This window comes from Gorilla gorilla, chromosome 23 (assembly GCF_029281585.2).
Source record: "Gorilla gorilla gorilla isolate KB3781 chromosome 23, NHGRI_mGorGor1-v2.1_pri, whole genome shotgun sequence".
NCBI classification, from domain to species: domain Eukaryota; kingdom Metazoa; phylum Chordata; class Mammalia; order Primates; family Hominidae; genus Gorilla; species Gorilla gorilla.
Genome location: NC_086018.1, coordinates 41,647,543 through 41,670,727, shown reverse-complemented (window position 1 = coordinate 41,670,727; position 23,185 = coordinate 41,647,543). Strand labels below are relative to the sequence as shown.

The window sequence follows — 23,185 nt, the reverse complement described above, 5'->3', positions numbered from 1 at the left end:
AAAGGTAAGCATGCATATATCCCCTAAAGTACTTAATTTACCCCTCAAGAGAACCTGATATTCTTTTCAGATTTTGGACCCCCAAATAATAGTTGACATTTGCACACTGCTTTATCGCTTACTTAATAAATCCTTTTGTCACGTTAATATTCACTGTCTCTGTATGAGGTGAGGGTTCTTTATTTATCCTGTCTTTCCAATAAACAGTATCTCTCAATTTTGGTGTTCAGTCTACTTATTGATAAATTTTCATTCTGGGGGAAGAAATTTTTTCTCATGGTATTTTGCTCATAATGTTTTCTTTATGCAGCATGGCTGAAATTTTTCTAGCAAAGTAGTTGTCCATTTATGTAATGGATGAGCCTGTTGGTGGAGAAAACACTCATAATTTATTCTTACTAAATTGGCAAACTGTAATTGAACTGCTGGGAAGTTTTGTGCCCCATGTGGTTGAACCCCCAGCTCTCAGGTGGGGTAGGGAAGTGAGGAGCTGTTCAAGCCATTCAAGCCCCTGGGGAAGGGAGTCAGCCTGAGCTTGAGAAATGGGCCTCATTGCTCACCCAAAGCCATGTCCTGATAGAGAACATTGTAGGAACTGCATCTGGAAAGTTCTAGCATTCCCCCTACACACACACACACACACACACACACACACACACACACACACACACACACACACACACAGTGCTCATGTTATAAAAGGATCATCAATCGATGTATTTGCATTTCCAATCATAATTCTATTTGGCCAAAGCTCGCTCTTTATTAAATGATGCTAAACATACATAATAGTTTTTCTTCCTTTTTTTTTCAAAAATTTCCCTTATATACACTCTGATGCTCAGAAACCCAATGGACCGATAACAAGAGAAGAATTTCGATATATTCTAAATTGCGTGGCTGTAAAACTAAGCGATTCGGAATTCAAAGAACTAATGCAAATGCTTGACCCTGGGGACACTGGAGTGGTCAACACCAGCATGTTTATTGATCTGATTGAAGAGAACTGTAGGGTGAGTTTTGTAACAACTTCCTGTTTGGTTTTCTCTTTATGTTGGGAAATTTCAGTATTCCTAATAAGAGATGCAAGTGAAATATGGTTTAAATAAATTAACGACTTCACAGTTTTCAACTCAATCATTTTAAGTAAGGGTCAAGTGTTTAAGCACTGTTTGATTTTAACTTTCAGTTTCTGAATCTTAAAAAAGGATGGTAATTGACATTTCTGAAAACCCATCCCTGAACGAGAGCCCTTTATATACAGGATGTAACTGGCGCCACCTCGACAGCACTCCTCTTGCAGCCATGTCTTATTTATTTATTTATTTTTGTTGTTCTTGTTTTTTTCTTGAGATGGAGTCTCTCTCCGTCGAGTCTCTCTCTGTTGCCCAGGCTGGAGTGCAGTGGCATGATCTCGGCTCACTGCAGCCTCCGCCTTCCAGGTTCAAGCAATTCTCCTGCCTCAGCCTCCCAAGTAGCTGGGACTACAGGCACGTGCTGCCACGCCCGGGTAATTTTTGTGTTTTTAGTAGAGACAGGGTTTCACCATGTTGGCCAGGCTGGTCTTGATCCCCTGACCTCGTGATCCACTTGCCTCGGCCTCCCAAAGTGCTGGGATTACAGGCATGAGCCACCGCGCCTGGCCACAGCCATGTCTTTGAAAGGAGTACTTGTGAGTGACTACTCTGGTTCGCATTCATGTTTTTAGAGTTTCGTACCCTATGTTGGTTCAACTTTAAAAAAATAACTGCTTATTGCCTCTAGTGACTAGCATTTGCCTTTAGCATTTGCTTCTTTTGACTGAAAAGTTGACAGTTTTATTATTAGAAATGCTTCTATAACTTTAATAGCTATTAGCATTTAAAAAATTTTAAGAACTATCAATTTCAGATAGTGCATGCAATAGGTTTTAACAGATTCTTGTTGAAATGTTTTTTAAAAAGCTTCTTCTAACAGGTACAAATTAGCTTTTAATTTTAGATTTATGACATTGGCATCCCTATGAATCAAAATCAAACCAGTAATATCATGAGATGCACTATTTCCCTAAAGGTGATGTTTCTACTGAATGGATCTGAATGGGGTGCCTTGCTTTAGGGAAAGCTTTAAGATGGTTTAGCTGAAGCCAGCTGCATTCTATTCTGATGGTTTCTGTGCAAAATGCAATTTATTCATCATCAGTAAATCCTTTCCATCTGTCGTGGTTTTGGATCATGGTCTTGGGAAGAGTTTATGGCATACTTCTTGGTTTAAAATGGGACAGTTTATTGGAGCGAAAGTGTCATATTTAAATTACCTCCTCTTGGTACATGTAGACATTTTCTACCAACATTTTAGAGGTGATTTTAATAGGCCATAATACATAACTTATTCAAATGTTTTGTGATTACACAAGTAACAGAAATTCATTGTAGATTAGAAAATATGCCAAACTACAAAGGTGAAAATAATGATAAAAATCCCAAATCCCAACACTCAGCGATAGTTACACAGTTAAAATTTTGATAAATTTTCTTCCACTCTTTGTGTGTGGGTGGGCACATTTTTTTGTTTACATGGTTGAACTCGTTCTTTTTTTTTTTTTTTTTTTTTGAGACGGAGTCTTGCTCTGTCGCCCAGGCTGGAGTGCAGTGGCATGATCTCGGCTCACTGCAACCTCCCTGCCTCCTGGGTTCAAGCAATTCTTCTGCCTCAGCCTCCCAAGTAGCTGGGACTACAGGCACCCACCACCACGCCCGGCTAATTTTTTGTATGTTTAGTAGACACGGGGTTTCACCATGTTAGCCAGGATGGTCTCAATCTCCTGACCTTGTGATCTGCTCGCCTCAGCCTCCCAAGGTGCTGGGATTACAGGCTTGAGCCACCGCGCCTGGCCTGAACTCATTTTTGTATGACTTTGTATATTCCATTTTTTCAGCTTCACGTTATATGATGAGACTTTCCCCCTCACCCCACATCATTAAAAACTCATCATAAATAAGATTTTCAATAGTATCTAAGAGTGTTCTGTGCATGTCGTTGTCACTGGGGCAGTTGGGCTGTTTCTCTACTTACTTACATTATGCTGGACATCTTTGTGCACAGATCTCCATTCATATCTAAATATTTCCTTAGAATAGATTTTAGAAGTAGAAATACTGGCCCAAAACGTGTGGACATTTTTATGTTGCTTGATATATATTTATCCAGACATATTGTATGTACAGTTATATTATAATATATAATTACATCATACATTACATATTATTATATTTTTACAATTACATTAATTAATTACATCTTGATACCTGCTTTTTTGCATCACTTTATGATTATTTCTTTAGTATCTATTTCTAGAAATGGAATTATTATATATATTATACTTTATATAACAATAATTGAAATATTATGTATAATATATTATATATCAGATATATAATATAATTATCATATAAATATACTATATCTGGATATATATATAGACATTTGTACACTGCTTTATTGCTTACTTAATAAATCCTATATTATATTAAATCCTATATTATATAATATATTATATATTATACTATATTATATTATAATCCTATATTATATTATATATTATAAATCCTATATTATATTATATATTATAAATCCTATATTATATTATATAGTACAGTATAACATACCATATTATATTATATAGTACAGTATAACACCATATTATATTATATAGTACAGTATAACATACCATATTATATAGTACAGTATAACATACCATATTATATTATATAGTACAGTATAACATACCATATTATATTATATAGTACAGTATAACATACCATATTATATTATATAGTACAGTATAACATACCATATTATATAGTACAGTATAACATACCATATTATATTATATAGTACAGTATAACATACCATATTATATTATATAGTACAGTATAACATACCATATTATATTATATAGTACAGTATAACATACCATATTATATTATATAGTACAGTATAACATACCATATTATATTATATAGTACAGTATAACATACCATATTATATTATATAGTACAGTATAACATACCATATTATATTATATAGTACAGTATAACATACCATATTATATTATATAGTACAGTATAACATACCATATTATATTATATAGTACAGTATAACATACCATATTATATAGTACAGTATAACATACCATATTATATAGTACAGTATAACATACCATATTATATAGTACAGTATAACATACCATATTATATTATATAGTACAGTATAACATACCATATTATATTATATAGTACAGTATAACATACCATATTATATTATATAGTACAGTATAACATACCATATTATATTATATAGTACAGTATAACATACCATATTATATTATATAGTACAGTATAACATACCATATTATATTATATAGTATAGTATAACATACCATATTATATTATATAGTATAGTATAACATACCATATTATATTATATAGTATAGTATAACATACCATATTATATAATTATTATGCTATATAATTATAGCATAATATATTATGTACACATAATATATAATAACAGTTATATATACATAGTTATATGATATATATTATATATTACAAATTAGCTATATTATATATTAACTATATTACTATATTATAATTTAGTTATAATATATATAAAATTCCTTTATGCATTCTTAAGGCCTTGTGATCTAGTTTGCTAGACAGTGGGTTGGAATAGGCTGACAGTTGGTGTTGGCTGTACCCCGTACCCATCCTGCATAGGTAGTAGATGCGTGTGTGAACCTGTGTACCCAGGCCATGTATGTGGCTTGTGGAAGCCTGAGTGTATGCCTTGACTCAGTTTACTGCCAGTGCTTCAGAGTCAGATCAAGCCTGGTGGCCAGGGAATCAAGTGAGCAGCCGGCCAGGGTAGGAGCTTGTGCTCCTGCGGTCGACTCTTGCCTCCACCCCTTATTAGCTGTGACCTGGTGCAAATAATTTACCTCTCTAAGACTCATTTCTTTACCTGTAAAACCAGGTTGATTATGGTACCACCTTGTAAGGTTGTTAAGGGAATTTAACAGGATAATGCGCATAAAATGTTAAGAATCCGTTTTCTTTAAAAACAAAACGTAGACACGTAAGCAATCCCTTCTCTACGTGGCAAGTGGTGTGATCTTTGTCTAGTATGAAACAGATCGTGCCTGTCTTCACGCCTTCACCTTTCCAGTGGCTTTCTGGGAAGGCCTCCTTATCCAGTTCCTCAGGCTCCCTGGCTGCCCCTCCCAGGCCTTGGCCTGTGCTGCATCTGCTACCTGGGATTCCTTCCAGTTCCTCATGACCCAGGTTACCATCTCCAGAGCTCAGCACCCCCAGAGCCTGCGCAGGGACCCTCCCAGCCTCAGAGTCACATTTGTGGCCTGATGTGGTCCTGTCTCCACAAAGGCGGAGACCTTTCTGTTATCACTGCCCATTGTACTATAGGGGATAGGCAGTGTCAGGCACACTCACACAATCTATTGAATGAATGAATAAACATGAATGAGGGAACTGGAAAAATTAGAAAACATAGATGTGCAATAGGCGAAAATAAAAGTCACCACTAATTCTAACACCAAAGCATTGTTATTTGCTGTTATACTTTGCTGTATATTCTTCCAAATCCACATACATGCATACCCATACTTCTGTTTTTTAAAAACAGCTTTATTGAGGTGTAATTGATATTCAAAAACTGTACATATTTAATGTATGCAGTTCGATGAGTTTGGACACACACTTCTGTAGATTGTAGCTATTTTATTTAAAAGCAAGACCATACAATGACTTTTTTTTTTTTTTTTTTTTTTTTGAGACGGGGTCTTGCTCTGTCACCCAGGCTGGAGTGCAGTGGCGCGATCTCGGCTCACTGCAAGCTCTGCCTCCCAGGTTCACGCCACATATAATGACGTTTTACTCTACATTGTCACTTATTAACATACTGTTAACACTTAATGTCAATAAAAGTTCTGCTATCTAATTTTATTTTATTTATTTTAGAGACAGAGTCTCACTCTATTGCCCAGGCTGGAGTGCAGTGACATGACCTCAGCTCACTGCAACCTCTGCCTCCTGGGTTCAAATGATTCTCCTGCGACAGCCTCCCGAGTAGCTGGGATTATAGGCGCACACCACCACACCCAGCTAATTTTTGTATTTTTAGTAGAGACGGGGTTGGTTTCACCATGTTGGCCAGGCTAGTCTCGAACTCCTGACCTCAGGTGATCCGCCCACTTTGGCCTCCCAAAGTGTTGGGATTACAGGCTTGAGCCACTGTGCCTGGCCTGCTATCTAATTTTAAAATATACTAAATAACTGTTATAATTTGGATGTTCACTTATTTTTTATTTTTAAAATTTTGCTGCAATGAACATCTTGGCACTTGCTTTTTTGTATCACTCTATGTAATTATTTCTTTAGTTATAAATTTTAAGAAATGGAATTATTGGGTCAAAGAATATGTTTTATTCTATTACTATTTTAATAATTTTTAAAGAGAATGATATGTATAAAGTACAGAATGCAAAGGACACAAGAGGGGATGGAGTGAAAGGAAGTTTTTTTTTTCTCCACTAGTCCCTAGCTACCGATTCTCTTTCCCAGCGGCAGCCTTCATTGCTGTAGAGTCTGTAAATTATCAAATTGTCAAATAGTATCCAAATGTACCTTGAGACAAAAATACCTTCCAGAAAGTTAGATCAGTTACACTCCCACCATTTCTGAAACCCCCACCTGTGCAGGTAATTTGCTTACTTTTGCGTTTTCGCCATTCTGATAGGCAAAAATACCATCTCGTTATTCTTCTACTTTGCATTTATTTAATTTCCAGGTGATGGGGTTTTTTTTGTGTTTATTGTACTTTAAGTGAAAGTTAAATGCTATTTTTTTTAACTTTTATTTTAAGTTCAGGGGTACAAGTGTGGGTTTGTTACACGGGTAAACTTGTGTCATGGGGGTTTGTTGTACAGATTATTTCATCACCCAAGGATTAAGCGTAGTACCCATTAGTTATTATATTTTTCCTGATCCTCTCTCTCCTCCCAACCTCCATCCTCATTCTCCTGAGGGTGAAAATTCTCTTGTTCTCCGATAGGCCCCAGTGTGCATTGTTCTCCTCTATGTGTCCATGAGTTCTCATCATTTAGCTCCCGCTTATAAGTGAGAACCTGTGGTATTTGATTTTCTGTTCCTGTGTTAGCTTGCTAAGGATAATGGCCTCCAGCTCCGTCTGTGTCCCTGCAAAAGACATGATCTCATTCTTTTTATGGCTGCATAGTATTTCAAGTTAAGTGTTATAATCCTTACTTTCAGATGGGTATTAGAGGGCAAGCTCCGTTGTTCAAGGTCTCAAAGCTAATGGCTAATTAGGGACAGAGCTAGGATTCCAGTCCAGGTCCACCTGCCTCCAAAGCTCCTAATGACTTTCATGAGTGGTATTTATTTATATACTTTCTCTTTCCCAATTAGATGAGAAAGACATCTCCCTGTACAGATGCTAAGACACCTTTCCTCCTGGCCTGGGATTCAGTAAGTAACACTTGCCTTCTTTGTGTGGATGCCTTCCTATATGGTTTAAGGTTACTGTTACAAGAGGTTACAGATGTACGGCTTAGGAAATATGTTTGTTTTTTAATGTTAGGTGGAAGAAATTGTTCATGATACAATTACTAGGAACCTACAAGCTTTTTATAACATGCTACGCTCATATGACCTTGGAGACACAGGGCTCATTGGCCGAAATAATTTCAAGAAAATCATGCACGTCTTCTGTCCATTTTTAACGAATGCACATTTCATAAAGTAAGTTTTTTGTAACAAAATTAATTCATGTCATGTTTTTCATCAGGCCTGTTCCATAATTCTAAACCTTTTCTGTGTGTTTTTGAAATATTAATAGGTAGTATTGATAATAACTGCTATTTACTGAATCCTTGCTTAGCACTGGACATTGCTTAAGAGTTTGACATGCATGATATGATATAGTCCTTATCACAGCCACGTAAGGTAGCTAACATTATTCCTTTCTATGGACAAAGAAACAGAGGTCTGGAGAAGTTAAATACTCACTCCAACTCACACAGCTGGTGAGTTGTGAGGCCTGAGTTCCCTCCTGGGTCTCTATGATTCCTGAGCTCTCTTTTTCCTTCATTTCTTGCAAGCAAATATCTCTCCTTTGCTTTTTAGTAATATCTTGTAAAGTATTGTTCAAGAAGCAAAGATTTCATCTCAACTCTTGTGGAACTGAGACATTTTGTGCGTGTGAGTTGCAACAGTTAAATATGTTGCATTCTGATAGAGCAAGAGTTTCATGTCGTTTTAAAACCACAATTATCAAATATTGATAACTGAGCAAATAATGATACACAATCAACTCATGGAGAAACCCCATCTCTACTAAAAATACAAAATTAAGCCGGGCATGGTGGCACCTGCTTGTAATCCCAGCTACTTGGGAGGCTGAGGCAGGAGAATCGCTTGAACCTGGGAGGCGGAGGTTGCAGTGAGCCGAGATCGCCCCATCGCACTCCAGCCTGGGCAACTAGAGCAAAACTCCATCTCAAAACAAAAAACAAAAAACAAAAACAGAAGCCATCCAACCAAACAAACAAAAAAACCACTTTGCAGTCCCACTGCCATTAGGAACCATGCAGATGGTTCACAGGCCCTCCACGAGCCTCTCACCTCTCAGGAGCTGAGACTGTGCAGCCAGGCTGCCTGGGTTGAATCAGCTCCAAACCTGGGCAAGTGACTTAACCTCTCCGAGCCTCTATTTCTTCATCCAGATATTTCTTACTAGAGTTGTGATAAGGATCAAATGAGATCTTATACACAAAGCCTTACTACCTCAGGGCCAAGCATATGGTGAGGTCTCAGCCAGTGTTTGCTGCTGCCGCTGCTGCTGGTCTCAGCTCCAGCTATGTTGACCTGCTTTCCACTCCTTGAAAATGCTGGGCCCTCTCTTGCCCCTGGACTTTTAGACCATCTTTCCCTCTGTTCCAAGTGAACAGTCTCTCCCAGCTGACCAAAGTTCAGTGAGGTAGGCGTTGTTCTGGTTTGTTCACAGTTGTGGCAACAGTAGTTAGCACAGTGCTTCATACATAGCCACATGAATATTTATGGGAGCGATTATAATACTAGTGAGCACTTATTGAGCAAAGTATGGCTTCAGAGCTCATGCTTAGCCCCCAGCTATATGCAGATCCTCATAACGATACCATAGTACTGTTATTACAGCTGCGATTTATTAAGCACGTATACACAGAGCATGTCAGCCCCAGTGCTAACAGCTTTATGTGGATTCTCCCACTTGATCATTACAGCAGTCCTTGGTACTTTTATTATCTGCATTTCATAGATAACGAAACTGAGGCACAGCAAAGGTAGGGAATGTGCCCTGGGTCAGTGGTTCTCAGCACTTTTGGTCTTGGGACACTTTTATACTCTGAAGAATTGACAACCCCAAAGGTGTTTCTCATATGGAGTATGTCATTATGTACTGTATCAGAAATTAAAACTGAGACATTTTTAAAGTGTCATTGCAGAAACAAGTGTACTTGCTGTGCTTTCATATAGGCTCAGGGAAAACTTTGGAATTTCAAAATAGTGGTTTGTTGGACGATAATGAGGTTACAGCAGTTATAGCAAGTGTAACTGAAGGTCTCTAGCAGAGAGCCTGGTAGAAAGGCTATAAAGAAACTGAGTTAATCACTGGAAACCTACCCCTAGTCCCTCATTTACACCCTAAGCCTACAACCTAAAAATGTTAGAAAACACAATCTACACAAGAATACATTTTATTTGTGGTCAGAGTGAGGACATGATCACACATGTTGCCTCTGATGGACTCGACTCTACATGCATAGAAGAATCGAGTGAAGAAGGCAAATCACACCTCAGTGTTAATAGAAAACTAGTTCTGGCCTCGCTGATGCTCTGGAAGTGTCCTCAGACCACACTTTGTGAGCCCCTGCCTTCAGTCATATAATTTTTTATAATTCTTTTTTTACATTTACTGTATCTGCATTGTGGTATACTTTATATACAATACGCTGCACACATTTAAATGATACAATATGATGAAATTCATCATATGTCAATATCCATAAAACCATCACAAGATATCATTCAAGATATCAAATATTTCGCCACCCCAAAAATCTTCCATATGCCCTTTAGCAATTCATCGTCACTCCCTCCTCCCACCTCCACGAAACCACTGATAGCTCTCTTTCATGATAGATTACTTTGTGTTTTCTAGGACTTTATGTAAATGGAAGCACACAAGATATTCTCTTTTTTGTCTGGCTTTATTCACCAAGCATAACAATTTTGTGATTCATTCATTTTGTTTTATATATACCAACAGTTCTTTCCTTTTCACTGCTGAGTAGTATTCCATTGAATGGGTTTACCATAGTTTGTGTATACATTCATCTCTTGATAGGCATATGGTTTGTTTCTAGTTTCTGGCTATTACCAATAAAGCTGTATATGTAATGTTTGGCTGTTACAAATAAAACTGTATATATTTGTGTAGACACACATTTTCATTTCTCTTTGGTAAATGCCTAAGAATGGAGTGATTGTACCATTTTACATTCCCACCAGCAGTGGATGAAAGTTGTAGTTACTTTCATCTTCACCAACACTTGGCAGGGTCAGTCTTTTCCATTTTAATTACTCTACTGAGTGTGTTTTAATTATTTTTTAAAATTCAGACTCTGCAGTAAGATTCAGGACATTGGTTCAGGAAGAATCCTTTACAAGAAACTTTTGGCACACATAGGAATTGATGGCCCACCCACTGTCTCTCCAGTTCTTGTTCCAAAGGATCAGCTGTTAAGTGAACATTTACAAAAAGATGAACAGCAGCAGCCAGATCTTTCTGAGAGGTAAAATTAAGCAAAATGAATGCACATATCAAAACCACAGTGTCTGTCATGGAATAGGTATTTAGTAACTATTTGTCAACTGAGTATTTTAATATTTCATTTTATAAATAAGAAAGATGGCACACTAGAAAGACAGTAATTAGAGTCAGGGAATTTTAGAGCAAGCAGAGATCTTAGGAATTATTGAATTTACCTTTTAAATTTAGAAATGAAAACACTGATGTCTGAGAGGTTTGGGGACTTGGCTCACGAACTTAGTGGCTGGCCTGGGTCAAGAATCTGGGACTCCTGACTCCCAGGGACAATCTGTAACTTCTCTATTACATACCTGCATTCACATTTACTCTCTTCCAGAAACTTAGATTCCTTGCCACTATTTAATATTTATTGCAACACATATCCATTAAACCAGTTAACGTTTTTTAATATGAATGATAGAATGATTAAACTGATTTCCAAGTTGAATTGTAACAATAAAACATACTTAGTAAATCTATAAAAAATTAGCCTGATGAATATTCTAGCTCTTCTTCATTTTAAAAATACAGGTTTAGTTTAATGAAAAGATATTATTCTAACTTGCTCATTCATTGCTTATAATAAATTCATAATGAAAGGTAAAATGTAGAACTATTCAGCAGACTTCACTTTGTCATAGCCTTTTTAAAAAGTTCTTAAGTAAAGAGCAATGGGAATATTTTAATGATATGCTAATTAAATTTGAATACCTGGGCTTTTCAGTAGCAGCAGCTTTATAAATGGGCATAAAGATGGTATTTTAAGAGACGGGTTAAATATTCCATGATAAGATATGTTTGCTTCCTAAAACTGGTGAAAGAAGCAATGGCAATTAAACATTTCATAAAATGTAGCTTTCCCAGAGAGCTCTTAAAAATCAAGAGACACAGCGTGGAAGGAATAGAAGTCCATTCTCCATGACTGTCTCAGGGCTGTTTTTTCCCCAAAAATATGGGGCCCAAGAGACTTCCAGAGAGCTGAGGAAATAACTGTCCTCCGAACACCCACGCCCACATGCTCAGACACATCCACGCTGAGATTCACAGAACAGCACATTCAATTTGTATTTTATAAATCAAGCCGATTTGTGGAGTAACTGTGGACTTCCCTTCATTTCCGTGGATGTTTGATGACTTCCTTGATCTAGTTACCACAAAACAGCCTATTTCTTTCATTTAAAGCTTTCTAAAGGGCTCTGACTTTTAATTTTTCCACTTCACAAAAAATATCCTTTTTCAACCCTGTGTGCCCGGTCACATGCCACCTTCGGCCAGCTCAAAGCATAACTGAAAATCTCGAGGACCATAATATTCTCTCCCTGCAAGTTCCCCAGTACCCAGCCTGCCACTGTACATGGGCTTTCACTTGGACACTGTGCTGGGGACCTCCAGTTCTGGCCCTGGAACCTACCAGCCAGGGGAGGGTAAGAAGCCCCTGAGTCACTCCACCCTTCCCAGCTAGTTAACCGAGGATGGGAAACCTTCTTACTGTCATGGGTTACATGGAAATGGGTGCGGTCTGGAGGAAGCACCCTGCGTGTGTCAGTTGACACTGGGTCTAAATGCCTGCTTGTGATTTTAGAACCAAGCTCACAGAGGATAAAACCACCCTGACCAAGAAGATGACCACAGAAGAAGTGATTGAAAAATTCAAAAAGTGTATACAGCAGCAGGACCCGGCATTCAAAAAACGATTTCTTGACTTCAGCAAGGAGCCTAATGGAAAAATTAACGTGCGTGACTTTAAGAAGGTAGGAGAATGGGTTTCTCTTTGTTTCTATCCTGCAGAAGTTCAGTTGTTTTCTTATACTAACATACTTTAAAGGACAATGGCTTATCCCAGGACGCAGCAGATCCATTTCTAGGCATCTTTCAACAATTTAAAAGGATTTTTTTTTTTTGGCCAAAATTGTCATTGGCACATTTCTTAGAGAATACTTTCAATATGGATGTGGCCAGCTTTTGGTATTTAAACTTTTACATATCAGAAGCATTTATTGATGCGGTTTGGCTATCTGCTGCATACCTGGCACTGTGCATCATGGGGCAGCCTGCGGGTGAGAGTACAAAGCCACTCGGCCCCTGCCTGCCAGTGGAGAGTTTCCAATCACAGAGCTATGGTTTGTTCCTCTAGAATGAAAAAAAAAAAAAAAAAAACAATCTGGCAGTGAAATATGGGAAACTCAGAGTGCTGATTTGCATGTGCTTATGGGAACTGGTGAGTTTCTGCCAGAAAGGGCTCAGCTTGAAGGGTTCTGCATAGACTTCTCAGGAATTAATTTAAATGATTGCTTAAAATTCCTATTACGATCCCTCTAGCTAATCATCCTCAGCTATTTTTAAGGAAAGCATTTCAGTTAATATGTAGCAGTGTCCATGTGGACAAATTTAGAAGAAGGCAATGAAATATATTTCCAAGAAGAGAATAATTACATTAGTGGCCCCTTCATCCAGTGCCTGCCCCACTGCCGGACATTGGAATGGGCTTTTTATGGGTCTTATTTCTAAGCCTCCAGAATGCAGCATCATGGAGGAGCATGGACTGGAGGACGGAGCAGGGCTAGAGGCACAGAAATGGGATTAGGTAGCTACTGAAATAGTCCAGACCCTCTCCCCTCCCCAGCCAGAACAAGACAAGACGTGGAGGGTCCTTTGTTGTATGAGCATATGGGGAGAGCCAGGAGAATAGATTCAAGAAAGACTCAGAAATAAGGAGTTAAGGATAGGAAATGAGGGATAGGACATAAGACATAAGGGAATAGGCTAGGTGTGGTAGCTCACGCCTGTAATCCCAGAACTTTGGGAGGCCAAGGCAGGTGGATCACGTGAGGTCAGGAGTTCAAGACCAGCCTAGCCAATGTGGCGAAATCCCATCTCTACTAAAAATACGAAAATTAGCCAGGTGTGGTCACGCATGCCTGTAATCCCAGCTACTCAGGAGGCTGAGGCAGGAGAATTGCTGGAACCCAGGAGGTGGAACTTGCAGTGAGCTGAGATCGTGCCACTGCACTCCAGCCTGGGTGACAGAGCAAGACTCAGTCTCAAAAAGAAAGAAAGAAGGGAATAAGGCAGAGGAAATGTTTTAAGTCATTCCCAGATTTCTGATTTGGGGACCAGGTGGCCAATAACCAGTCATTGATGATTTTGATTAGAGCAGTTTCAATGGAGTGATAGCCATGGGTGCTGAATTTCAGGGGCTGAAAACTAAATGAGTGCCAATCTGACTCCATCCATCCCTGCCCGTGCAGGGGCCTTTGTCCTAGATTTTATTTCACCCTGAGCTACGTGGCACGGGTCCTTGCCCGTAATGCATAATGAGCTTGAACTCTCACAATGCTCTGCATTCTTGATTCTTAAAGTCAGTTCACAAATTCACGGGAAACTAATAATCCCTAGTCTGCCCCTGGTTTTTCAGAGTGGAAAGTGACTATCTTGGAGAAGTGGCAGTAGATGTTGGTAAGGCAGAGACTAACACCTGTGATCTGAGTCCAAGAGCAGCTCCTTATCTGGCCCATCCTTCTGTCACCTGAGAACAACTTTGGGTCATCAGCTCAGTTGCAGGTTCTTCTGGCTTCCGGTTGTACCTGCCATTGATAAACCAGCGTCTCCTGAGTTCATGTCCCAGAGCAACTCCTGAATGTCAGTCTCATGCACCTACCTGTCTACCTGCCTTCTCCATGTGGGCACAGCCAAAGAGGGGCCGCTCCGCCTACATCCTTCCTGTTCTCAGTCAAAGACAACAACCTTTTTTTCCCAGTTGCTCAGGCCTAAAATCTAGTCATCTTTACTGAGTCTCCTCTTCCTCTTGTACCCACATCCAATTCACCAACAAAGCCTGTTGGCTCCCTTCCAGATAGTTCCAGAAGAGATGACCCCACTCCACTGCTCCCCCCAGCATCTCCCATGTGATTATCACAGCAGCCCCTTCACTGCCTCCCTGATTCCACCCTGGCCATGCCACAGTTCATCGTCAACCCAGCAGCCAGAGCGACCCCTCACTGGAGCCCACTGAGGGCTCCTCAAATACAAACCAGGGCCCGAGCTTGGCCTAGGAGACCCTGCATGGTCCAACCACCTCCCTGACCTCAGCTCTGGTCATCCTCCCCTTGCTCAAGAAACTCCAGCCACATCAGCTTCCTCTCCCCTCAGACACAGGCTGGCTCTTCCTTGGCACTGGCCATGCCCTCTGCCAAGATCGCGGCTCCTTGGGTAACTGCATGGCTCTCCCTTTGCCTCCTTCAAGTCTCTGTTCAACTGCTCTTCCTCCACCAAGGTGACCCTGACATTCCCATTGCAAATGCAGTCCACCCTCCTCACCTTCACCTCCTCCATCTTGTTTCCTGTTCACAGCACCTGTGTTGTGTATTGCATGGCACTCACCACATCTTTCATTTGTTTCTGCATTCTGGCTGTTTGCTTCCCCTCCCCTATTATAAAATATGCTCCAAAGGTTGACATTTGATCTCTTTTGTGTAGTGCTGCTCCCCAAGTGCTTTGCACATAGTAGGGCCCAGTGAGCATGTATTGAATGAATGAATGTGAAGAGTATTTGGCATCCCCAGTGCAGCCCTAAATGAATGCCACCCTGAGGACTGATGGACATGGGCATTCGCACATGTGAAGCTGGTTCCTACACCTGTCTGGGCCAGTGCCCTCCAACCCCCGTGCTCTTCTCTGCCCCATGAATTACTCTGGGTGCTGGCCAACCCCAAAGGTCAGCTCACTGAACAGCTGCATTGCTGCTGTCTCCATGGTGGCAACCAGCATGCTCCTAGCCCTTCCTCTTGCCTATCTGCGGGCTTCTCGGAGACCTCCCTGCTGCCTGAAGGCATGCCCACAGGGAGGAGAAAGGAAAAGCAGAAACCCAGCAAGGACTTTGCCTTAGTCAGTTTGGGCAGCTTTAACAAAGTACCCTGGACTCGGTGGCTTGCAGATAATGGAAATTACTGTCTCACAATTCCGGAGGCTGGAAGTCCAGGCTCAGGTGCCAGCATGCTGGGGCTCCGGCAAGGGCCTTCTTCTGGGTGGTACACTGCAGACTTCTCACGGCAGCAAGAGGGTAAGAGAGCTCTCTGGGATCTCTTTTATACGGGCTCTAATCCCATTCACATTGGAAGTTAGGGTCTAAACATATGAATTTGGGGGAGACACAAACATTCAGTGCATAACAAACTGATATGTTGTGTTTTATCATGAAAAGTAACAATCAATTTGCTGTGAACACAGTTAGGCCAGTTTGCACTGGTTTTCCTCCTAGTGATTTGTTCAGTTTAACCTTTGGGAAAGTCTTCTTGTGACCATCTTTGAAGATCAAGAACTGTGGGGTGATTTTCAACAGTCAGGCTACTGTGGACCTGGGTTTGCACTTCATAAGCTATAAAGCATTATGTAAATATAAATTATCATCATCACTGGCAGAGATTGTTTATAGATCAGGGTAAATGGCTTTTTTCTACTACTGGTGAAATCAGAGCTAGAAATATCATGGGCTTATGCAGTAGAAAGAAAGGATTTAGGTTAGACCGGATGTAAGGCTTCCAGATGATAAAGGCTTGGGAATGTTAAATTTCAGTGTTGTGGAAGCCTTTGAAATTGACTTCTCAAGAGAGCTTTAAGTATAATGGACAATAGTAATTTTGTAATGGCAATAACAGCAATAGTAATTACAATGATGATGATTGTCATTGCTGGAATAATAACGATGATGGTGATGTGATAGCTGCACCTACCATGGACTGAGCCCCTCCAATATTCAGGCATGTGGAATTTGCTTTACATATGTTATTTCTGCTCCTCACAGGAAGCCTGTAGGTATAGAGTATACACATTTCACAAACAAGGAGACCAAAGCTTAGGACCTATGATACTGGCTCAGTGTTGTTCAGCTGTTAAGCTGTTCAAGAACTTGGACTTGAATTCATGTCTGTCTGTGTCAGACTCAGACCCTTGCTGGGCGTAATGTGGGCCTGGCAGGTGTGAGATAGGCTTGCTGGATGTGAACAGGCTTCCAGGATGTACCGCAGGCTTGCTGCATGTAGTAGAGGCTTACCGGGTGTAATTCTGGCGTAATTCTGGCTTGCTGGGTAGACTAGGTTTGCTGAGTAATTGATGGCCGTGTGTTTCAAGGTAGTAGCTGGCCTCAGAGTTTAGTGAGAAGGACATTAATTTTAATTACAATGCTTTTTAATTCTTCCTGTCCTTTTGGTCATGGATATACAATGTTCTTGCCCTCCTCTTCCCCTACATCTTGTGTGTAACCCCAATTAGTATAGCAAAATGGTTGTGAAGGTTTGTCCCTGAGGAGGTGGGAGTGAAGGTCTGTGTCACAAACTTCAGGTTGCCTGCCTGAGCATGCGTGCTGTTGTTCATCATTTAAACAGAGGCTGCACTTAGATGTTGGCTGGTAACCTCATACTGGAAATTGGAAGTGCCAATTATTTATTCCCACCAGCCATCTCCTTCCCTGTGCCATGGCAGAGGGTGGCTGCCTACCCTGGATCAATGAGGGAGAATGGCAGAAATAGAGTCTGCAGGTGGATGGGGCCCTGTGGGTCCCCAGATCCAAGTCCCTGCATTGTTGCTGCTGAGATCACTGTCATAAGTCCTCACCATTGTGGCCAGAAAGATTCTGTCTACTCTATAAATTATTATTATTATTATTATTATTTTGAAATGGAGTCTCACTCTGTCACCCAGGCTGGAGTGCAGTGGCGTGATCTCGGCTCACTGCAACCTCTGCCTCCTGGGTTCAAGCAATTCTATCTCAGCCTCCTGAGTAGCTGGGACTACAGGCACCTGGCTAATTTTTATATTTCCAGTAGACAAGTTTTCACCATATTGGTTAACCACGCCTGGCTAATTTTTGTATTTTTAGTAGAGACTGGTTTTCACCATATTGGTCGGGCTGGTCGCGAACTCCTGACCTCAGGTGATCCACCCGCCTCGGCCTCCCAGAGTGCTGGGATTACAGGCATGCCGCCACGCCCAGCCAACTCTATGAACTATATTTATTAACTATCAATAAGACTTTGTCTTCTCCCCTCTTTCCTGTTTAATATAAGACATAGCAGAGCTTCTGATTCATGTGAATTACCAGGAAGGACAGCATGCTGAGTGGACGCATGCCTCCTGGTGGAGGCAGAGCTCACTAGGGGTGAATGAACGCCATGCGCTTTCCATGGTTGGATGTGTGATATCTCCTGTGAGGAGGGGAAGGAGAAGGGCGCTATTCCTTCTGGAATTGTCTAGACCTGTTCTGGGTAGTTGCAATCATTTCTCACAGCAACCCTGTGATGCGGATTCCCTCTCCCAGGAAACCCTGTCTCCGTTCGTTGCTCTGACCATTCACCTCATGGTCTGTCCTTTGACACTTAACATAACAATGTTCTGAACTTCTCCACCAAAGACATGGCCCTCTTTGACTTTTGCATTTTATTTATTTATTTATTTAGAGGCAAGATCTCACTTTGTCTCCCAGGCTGGAGTGCAATGGTGCGATCATGCTCACTGCAGCCTCAATCTCCTGGGCTGAAGTGATCCTCCCACTGCAGCCTCCCAAGTAGCTGGAACTAGAGGTCCATGCCACCAGGCCTGAATAATTTTTAAAAATTTTTTTGTAGAGATGAGGTCTCACTATGTTGCCCTGGCCACTCTTGAACTCCTGGGCTCAAGAAATCCTCCTGTGTTGGCTTCCCAAAGTGCTGGGATTACAGATGTGAGCCACCGCGCCTAGCCGACTCTTGTATATTTTTAAATGTGTCATTTAACGTAAATATCAAGTAAGAACTGGTAAAGTTGGCAGAAAACTTTAGGGTGATCTGGAACCTTTATATTCTTTCTCTGAATTGTTTCTCTTCCCCTCTCCCTTTTCTTCATATGCTGAATTAGCAGAAAACCCACAAAACGGTGGTTTAAATAAGAGAGGTGGTTATTTTTGTCTCTGAGAACAGGAGTCCAGATATTGCTGCTACAGGGCCAGTGCAGCATGTCATCAGACACCCTGGTTGCTTTTAGCTTTCCACAGCTCCAGGTACATCTTCGTGCATGCAGGCTAGCTGCCAGAGCACCAGCCATTCCAGATGTTTCGGGCACAAAGATGGGGAGGCATGAAGGGCAAGGCGCTTGAGCCAGCCAGGTCTTTCTTTTTTAAAAGTTCTTTCTTAGATACTCCCCCCACAAGTTCCCACTCACATTTTATTGACCAGGACTGTGTTATGTGGCCATACCTATCTATAAGGGGGGTTGGAAAAAATATATATATAATTATAAATGTATAATTTTATAAATATATAAATATGTATACTTATTTTATATCTATATAAAAAATTGGGGGCTGGGTGCATTACTAGTATGGAAAAAACAAGGTTGTGTTCCTATGGGAGGAGGAGGAAATATGTATCAGGTAGGCAAATGTAGCTGTCTGCCACCCTTTCTCTCAGTAGGCATTTTGAGGGTGCCTGTTGTACACTTAGCATGGCACCAGGCACATGGGGAATGGGGATGTAGTGGAAGGTGCAGTTTCTGACACCAGGGGAAATGATTTTGTTGCTTTGGGCCAGTGACCCACGGGGAACATAACATGACAAAATACCCAACGACACATGGGCTAAGATTAGTTAAATTGAGTCATTAGATTAATTGAGCTGTACAATCTATCAGGAATTTGAGGACAGCTTGATCATCCCAGCTTCTTGTAATTGCCTGTGTCTGATTTCTTCATTCTCTGTGAACACATTGGACATTGTTCAGCTCACTGTTGTTCTTAGTACCACCTCTGGAGACCCCACCTCGGCCTCTGGAGACAGACGCAGAGCTGCAGAGCTCATCAGCAAGCTTGCTCAGGGCCCCTGAGACATGCAGTAGGGAGCTGGAGTCTGGAACAGCCCAACCCTGTGTCCCAGATTTCAGCTCCTTTCTCCTGTGCCTGCTCTACGGCAGGGACATCTCACCTGGCTTAGCCCGAGATGTGCTTTCCTTCTTCCTCTGTGCAGAGCACTTCCTCCCTTTGGCTGCTGATAAAACTCACATATCCAGAGAATTCGCCTGCTCTTTACTCACTACCATGAATTCCCCACACATATTCTTTCCCACCTTGGGGACACGACCCTAATCTAAGCAAACTAAATGTTTATGGTAACAGAGTGAATTAGGTTTTTGTTTTTTTTTTTGAGATAGGGTATCACCCTGGCACCCTGGCTGGAATGCAGTGGCGTGATCAGGGCTCACTGCAGCCTCGACCTCCCAGGCTCAAGCAGTCCTGCCACCTCACCCTCCTGAGTAGCTGGGACCACGGGCATGCACCACCACACCCGGATAATTTTTACATTATTTTGTAGAGATGAGGTCTCACTATATTGCCCAGGCTGGTCACAAACACCTGGGTTCAAGTGATCCACCCACCTCAGCCTCCAAAAGTGCTGGGATTACAGGTGTGAGCCACCACGCCCACGCCCAGCTGAATTAGATTTTTTTTAAAGTCAAATATTAAGTATTTGTATTCCTCTAGTTGTAAATCTTCTGTTAGGAACATATAGCTCTGGTAAAGGAAACAGATATTCTAAAAGCTCTTTGTTATGTATCACATCAGTTATGTGAGGGGGAAAAACACAAAAATAAGAGAATAATAAGAGGGACAAACAGTAAGAGTCACAGATACACCCACACAACGCCAGAGACCCAGAGAGAGTGCATAAGAAATCCTCACGGAGTTTTCTCCCGCATGTGCTGGATTAGGGGTACCACAGGCAAGGGCCTCTGACATCATTGTGTTTTGACTGCTGTCGGCACAGCGGGAGTTCCTGAGGCTTGCTGTGAGGCCTAGTCAGATTCAGCACGCGGAGCAAAGGTTCTCCATCCTTGTTCAGGGGCTGAGGAAACACCTAGAGAAACCGGTGGCAGCCTCACATTACTGAGGGCAGCTGGTGTGTGTTGGGGGAGGAGTGAATAGGTTTAGTTCTTGAGCTTCCTGTTCCAAACAGCCTCCTAATTCTGTGGATATTTTAAGGGGATGACCAGCTTTGTATTGGAGGTCCCTCACATCTTCAGTTTTGTCAGTCCAAGCCCTACACAACCTTCAGAAGTTGTTACTTATTCCTCCATCCTCCAGCAATGTCCTTCCACTGAGGCCACGGCCAGATTCTGTTGGCATCCAGCTGTGCCCCGAAGGGCACGTTCCCTGAGGGCAAAAGCAGCCACAGCCTCAGCTGACCCCTCCTCTAGGGCTCTCCATATGCTCACTTTTGTATTCTCAGGGCCTTTCTCCCTGGGCTTCGATCCCCTGCGTACCACGAAAGTGTGGGGACTTCCATCCTTGCAGAGTTCGGCTCCTGTCTGCACAGGGCAACCAGTCATAACTTGGGCCCACTCGGGTCTCCAATTTTGTCACTCCAGGGCCACATAACTCACAGTGCGGGAGTGGCCTCTGCCTGGACCAACCCAGTTTCTCTGTTTAATGTCCACCCCCACAATCACCAGCTGTTCACACATCCCTAGGTCGCCTCTGAAAGGTTCCCCCGCCTTGCAGTTTTACTCCCTTTAGTCCTCATTGCTCTCTGATGCCTTTTGTTTTATTTTATTTTATTTTATTTTATATTTTTGAGACAGAGTTTTGCTCCGTCGCCCAGGCTGGAGTGAAGTGGCACGATCTCTACTCACTGCAAACTCCGCCCCCACCCAGGTTCAAGTGATTCTTCTGCCTCAGCCTCCCAAATAGCTGGGATTACAGGTGCCCACCACCATGCCCGGATAATTTTTGTGTTTTTAGTAGAGACGGGGTTTCACCATGTTGGCCAGGCTGGTTTCAAACTCCTGACCTCAGGTGATCCACCGGCCTCAGCCTCCCAAAGTGCTGGGATTACAGACGTGAGCCACCTCACCTGGCCTTAGATGCCTTTGAAAAGATTACTTTTGTAATCAAGTGGGCTTTTCTGGTTGTTTTAATTGGGAATGTTTGCTTGCTCCATCCTATCCAGAGGCAGATGTCGAGGTCTGTCAGTTTTGTTAGTCTTTTCAAAATCACAACTTTGTGTTGTCATTTTTTTCTGTTGTATATGCATTTTACATTTCATTAATTTTGCTGTTATATTATTTTCTTCCTTCTACTTAATTTGAATTTAGTTTGCTGTTCTTTTTCTAATTTCTTGAAAATTAGAAATTTAAAGCATTGATTTTCAGCCTTTATTTCTCTGGTGTATGAAGTTGTGGCTCTCCATTTCCCTGTAAGTGCTTGAACAGGTTTAGCCACATTAATATAGGTTTTAGTATACTATCTTTTCAATATCATTTCATTCAAAATGTTTTATAATTGTCCTTGTGATTGTTTTCTTTTTCTAATGGTTTATTTTTAAAATGTATTTAATTTCCAAAACAGTTGGGATTTTCTACTGTTTTTTTTTTAATGATTGATTTTAAAGTTGATTCCATTGTGATCGGAGAATAGATTCTAAAGTCTAAATGACTTCAGTCTATCCTTTGAAATATGCTGAGGTGTGGATTATGACCTAACACATATAGTCATTTTGGGGGATGGGAGTACAGGGTCTCTCTCTGTAACCCAGACTGGAGGGCAGGGGTGCCATCGCAACTCACTACAGCCTCCACCTCCGGGGCTGAAGCAATCCTCCCACCTCAGCTTCCTGAGTAGCTGGGACTACAGGTGCATACCACCACACCTGGCTAATTTTTGTGGGGTTTTTTTTGTAGAAACAGGGTTTCCCCAAGTTGCGCAGGCTGGTCTTGAACTCCTGGGCTCAAAGGATCTGCCTGCCTCAGCCTCCCGAAGTACTGGGATTATAGGTGTGAGCCACCATGCCTGGCCATCAATTCTGAGAAATGTCTCATAAACACTGGAGAAGAACGTGTGTTCTCTGCCACTGGAGGTTCAGTTTCCTACATTCAGTCATATGCGGCTTAATGACAGGGACACATTCTGAGAAACGCATTGTTAGGCGATTTGGTTGTTGTGCAGATATCCTAGAGTGTGGTTACAACAAACCTAGGTGCTATAGCCTCCTACACAGCTAAGCTATGTGGTATAACCTTACAACAAACCTAGGTGCTATAGCCTCCTACACACCTAAGCTATGTGGTATAACCTATTGCTTTCAGGCTACAGATCTGTACAGCATGGTATTGTACCGCACAGTGTAGGCCATTGTGATACAATGATAAGTATTTGTGTATCTAAACATAGAAAAGGTACAGAACAAATATGATATAATCTTATGGCATCACTGTGGTATATGGTCCACTGCTGACCAAA

At 41.3% G+C, this 23,185-nt stretch overlaps 1 protein-coding gene across 13 annotated transcripts in view; it reads left to right on the top strand.

Annotated features, from left to right (window-relative positions):
• The window catches only part of EFCAB6 (EF-hand calcium binding domain 6), a 291,734-nt gene that overhangs the window by 140,280 nt on the left and 128,269 nt on the right, over window positions 1-23,185 (top strand). For 12 of the 13 annotated variants that reach the window (XM_055374821.2, XM_019018760.4, XM_055374819.1 and 9 more), the window contains 5 exons: window positions 846-1,013; window positions 7,485-7,544; window positions 7,657-7,817; window positions 10,736-10,909; window positions 12,509-12,677. In XM_055374821.2, the coding sequence (XP_055230796.1) occupies window positions 846-1,013; window positions 7,485-7,544; window positions 7,657-7,817; window positions 10,736-10,909; window positions 12,509-12,677 (732 nt within the window). The remainder of the gene's footprint in view (window positions 1-845; window positions 1,014-7,484; window positions 7,545-7,656; window positions 7,818-10,735; window positions 10,910-12,508; window positions 12,678-23,185) is intronic. The other variant, XM_063704725.1, reaches the window with a different exon arrangement.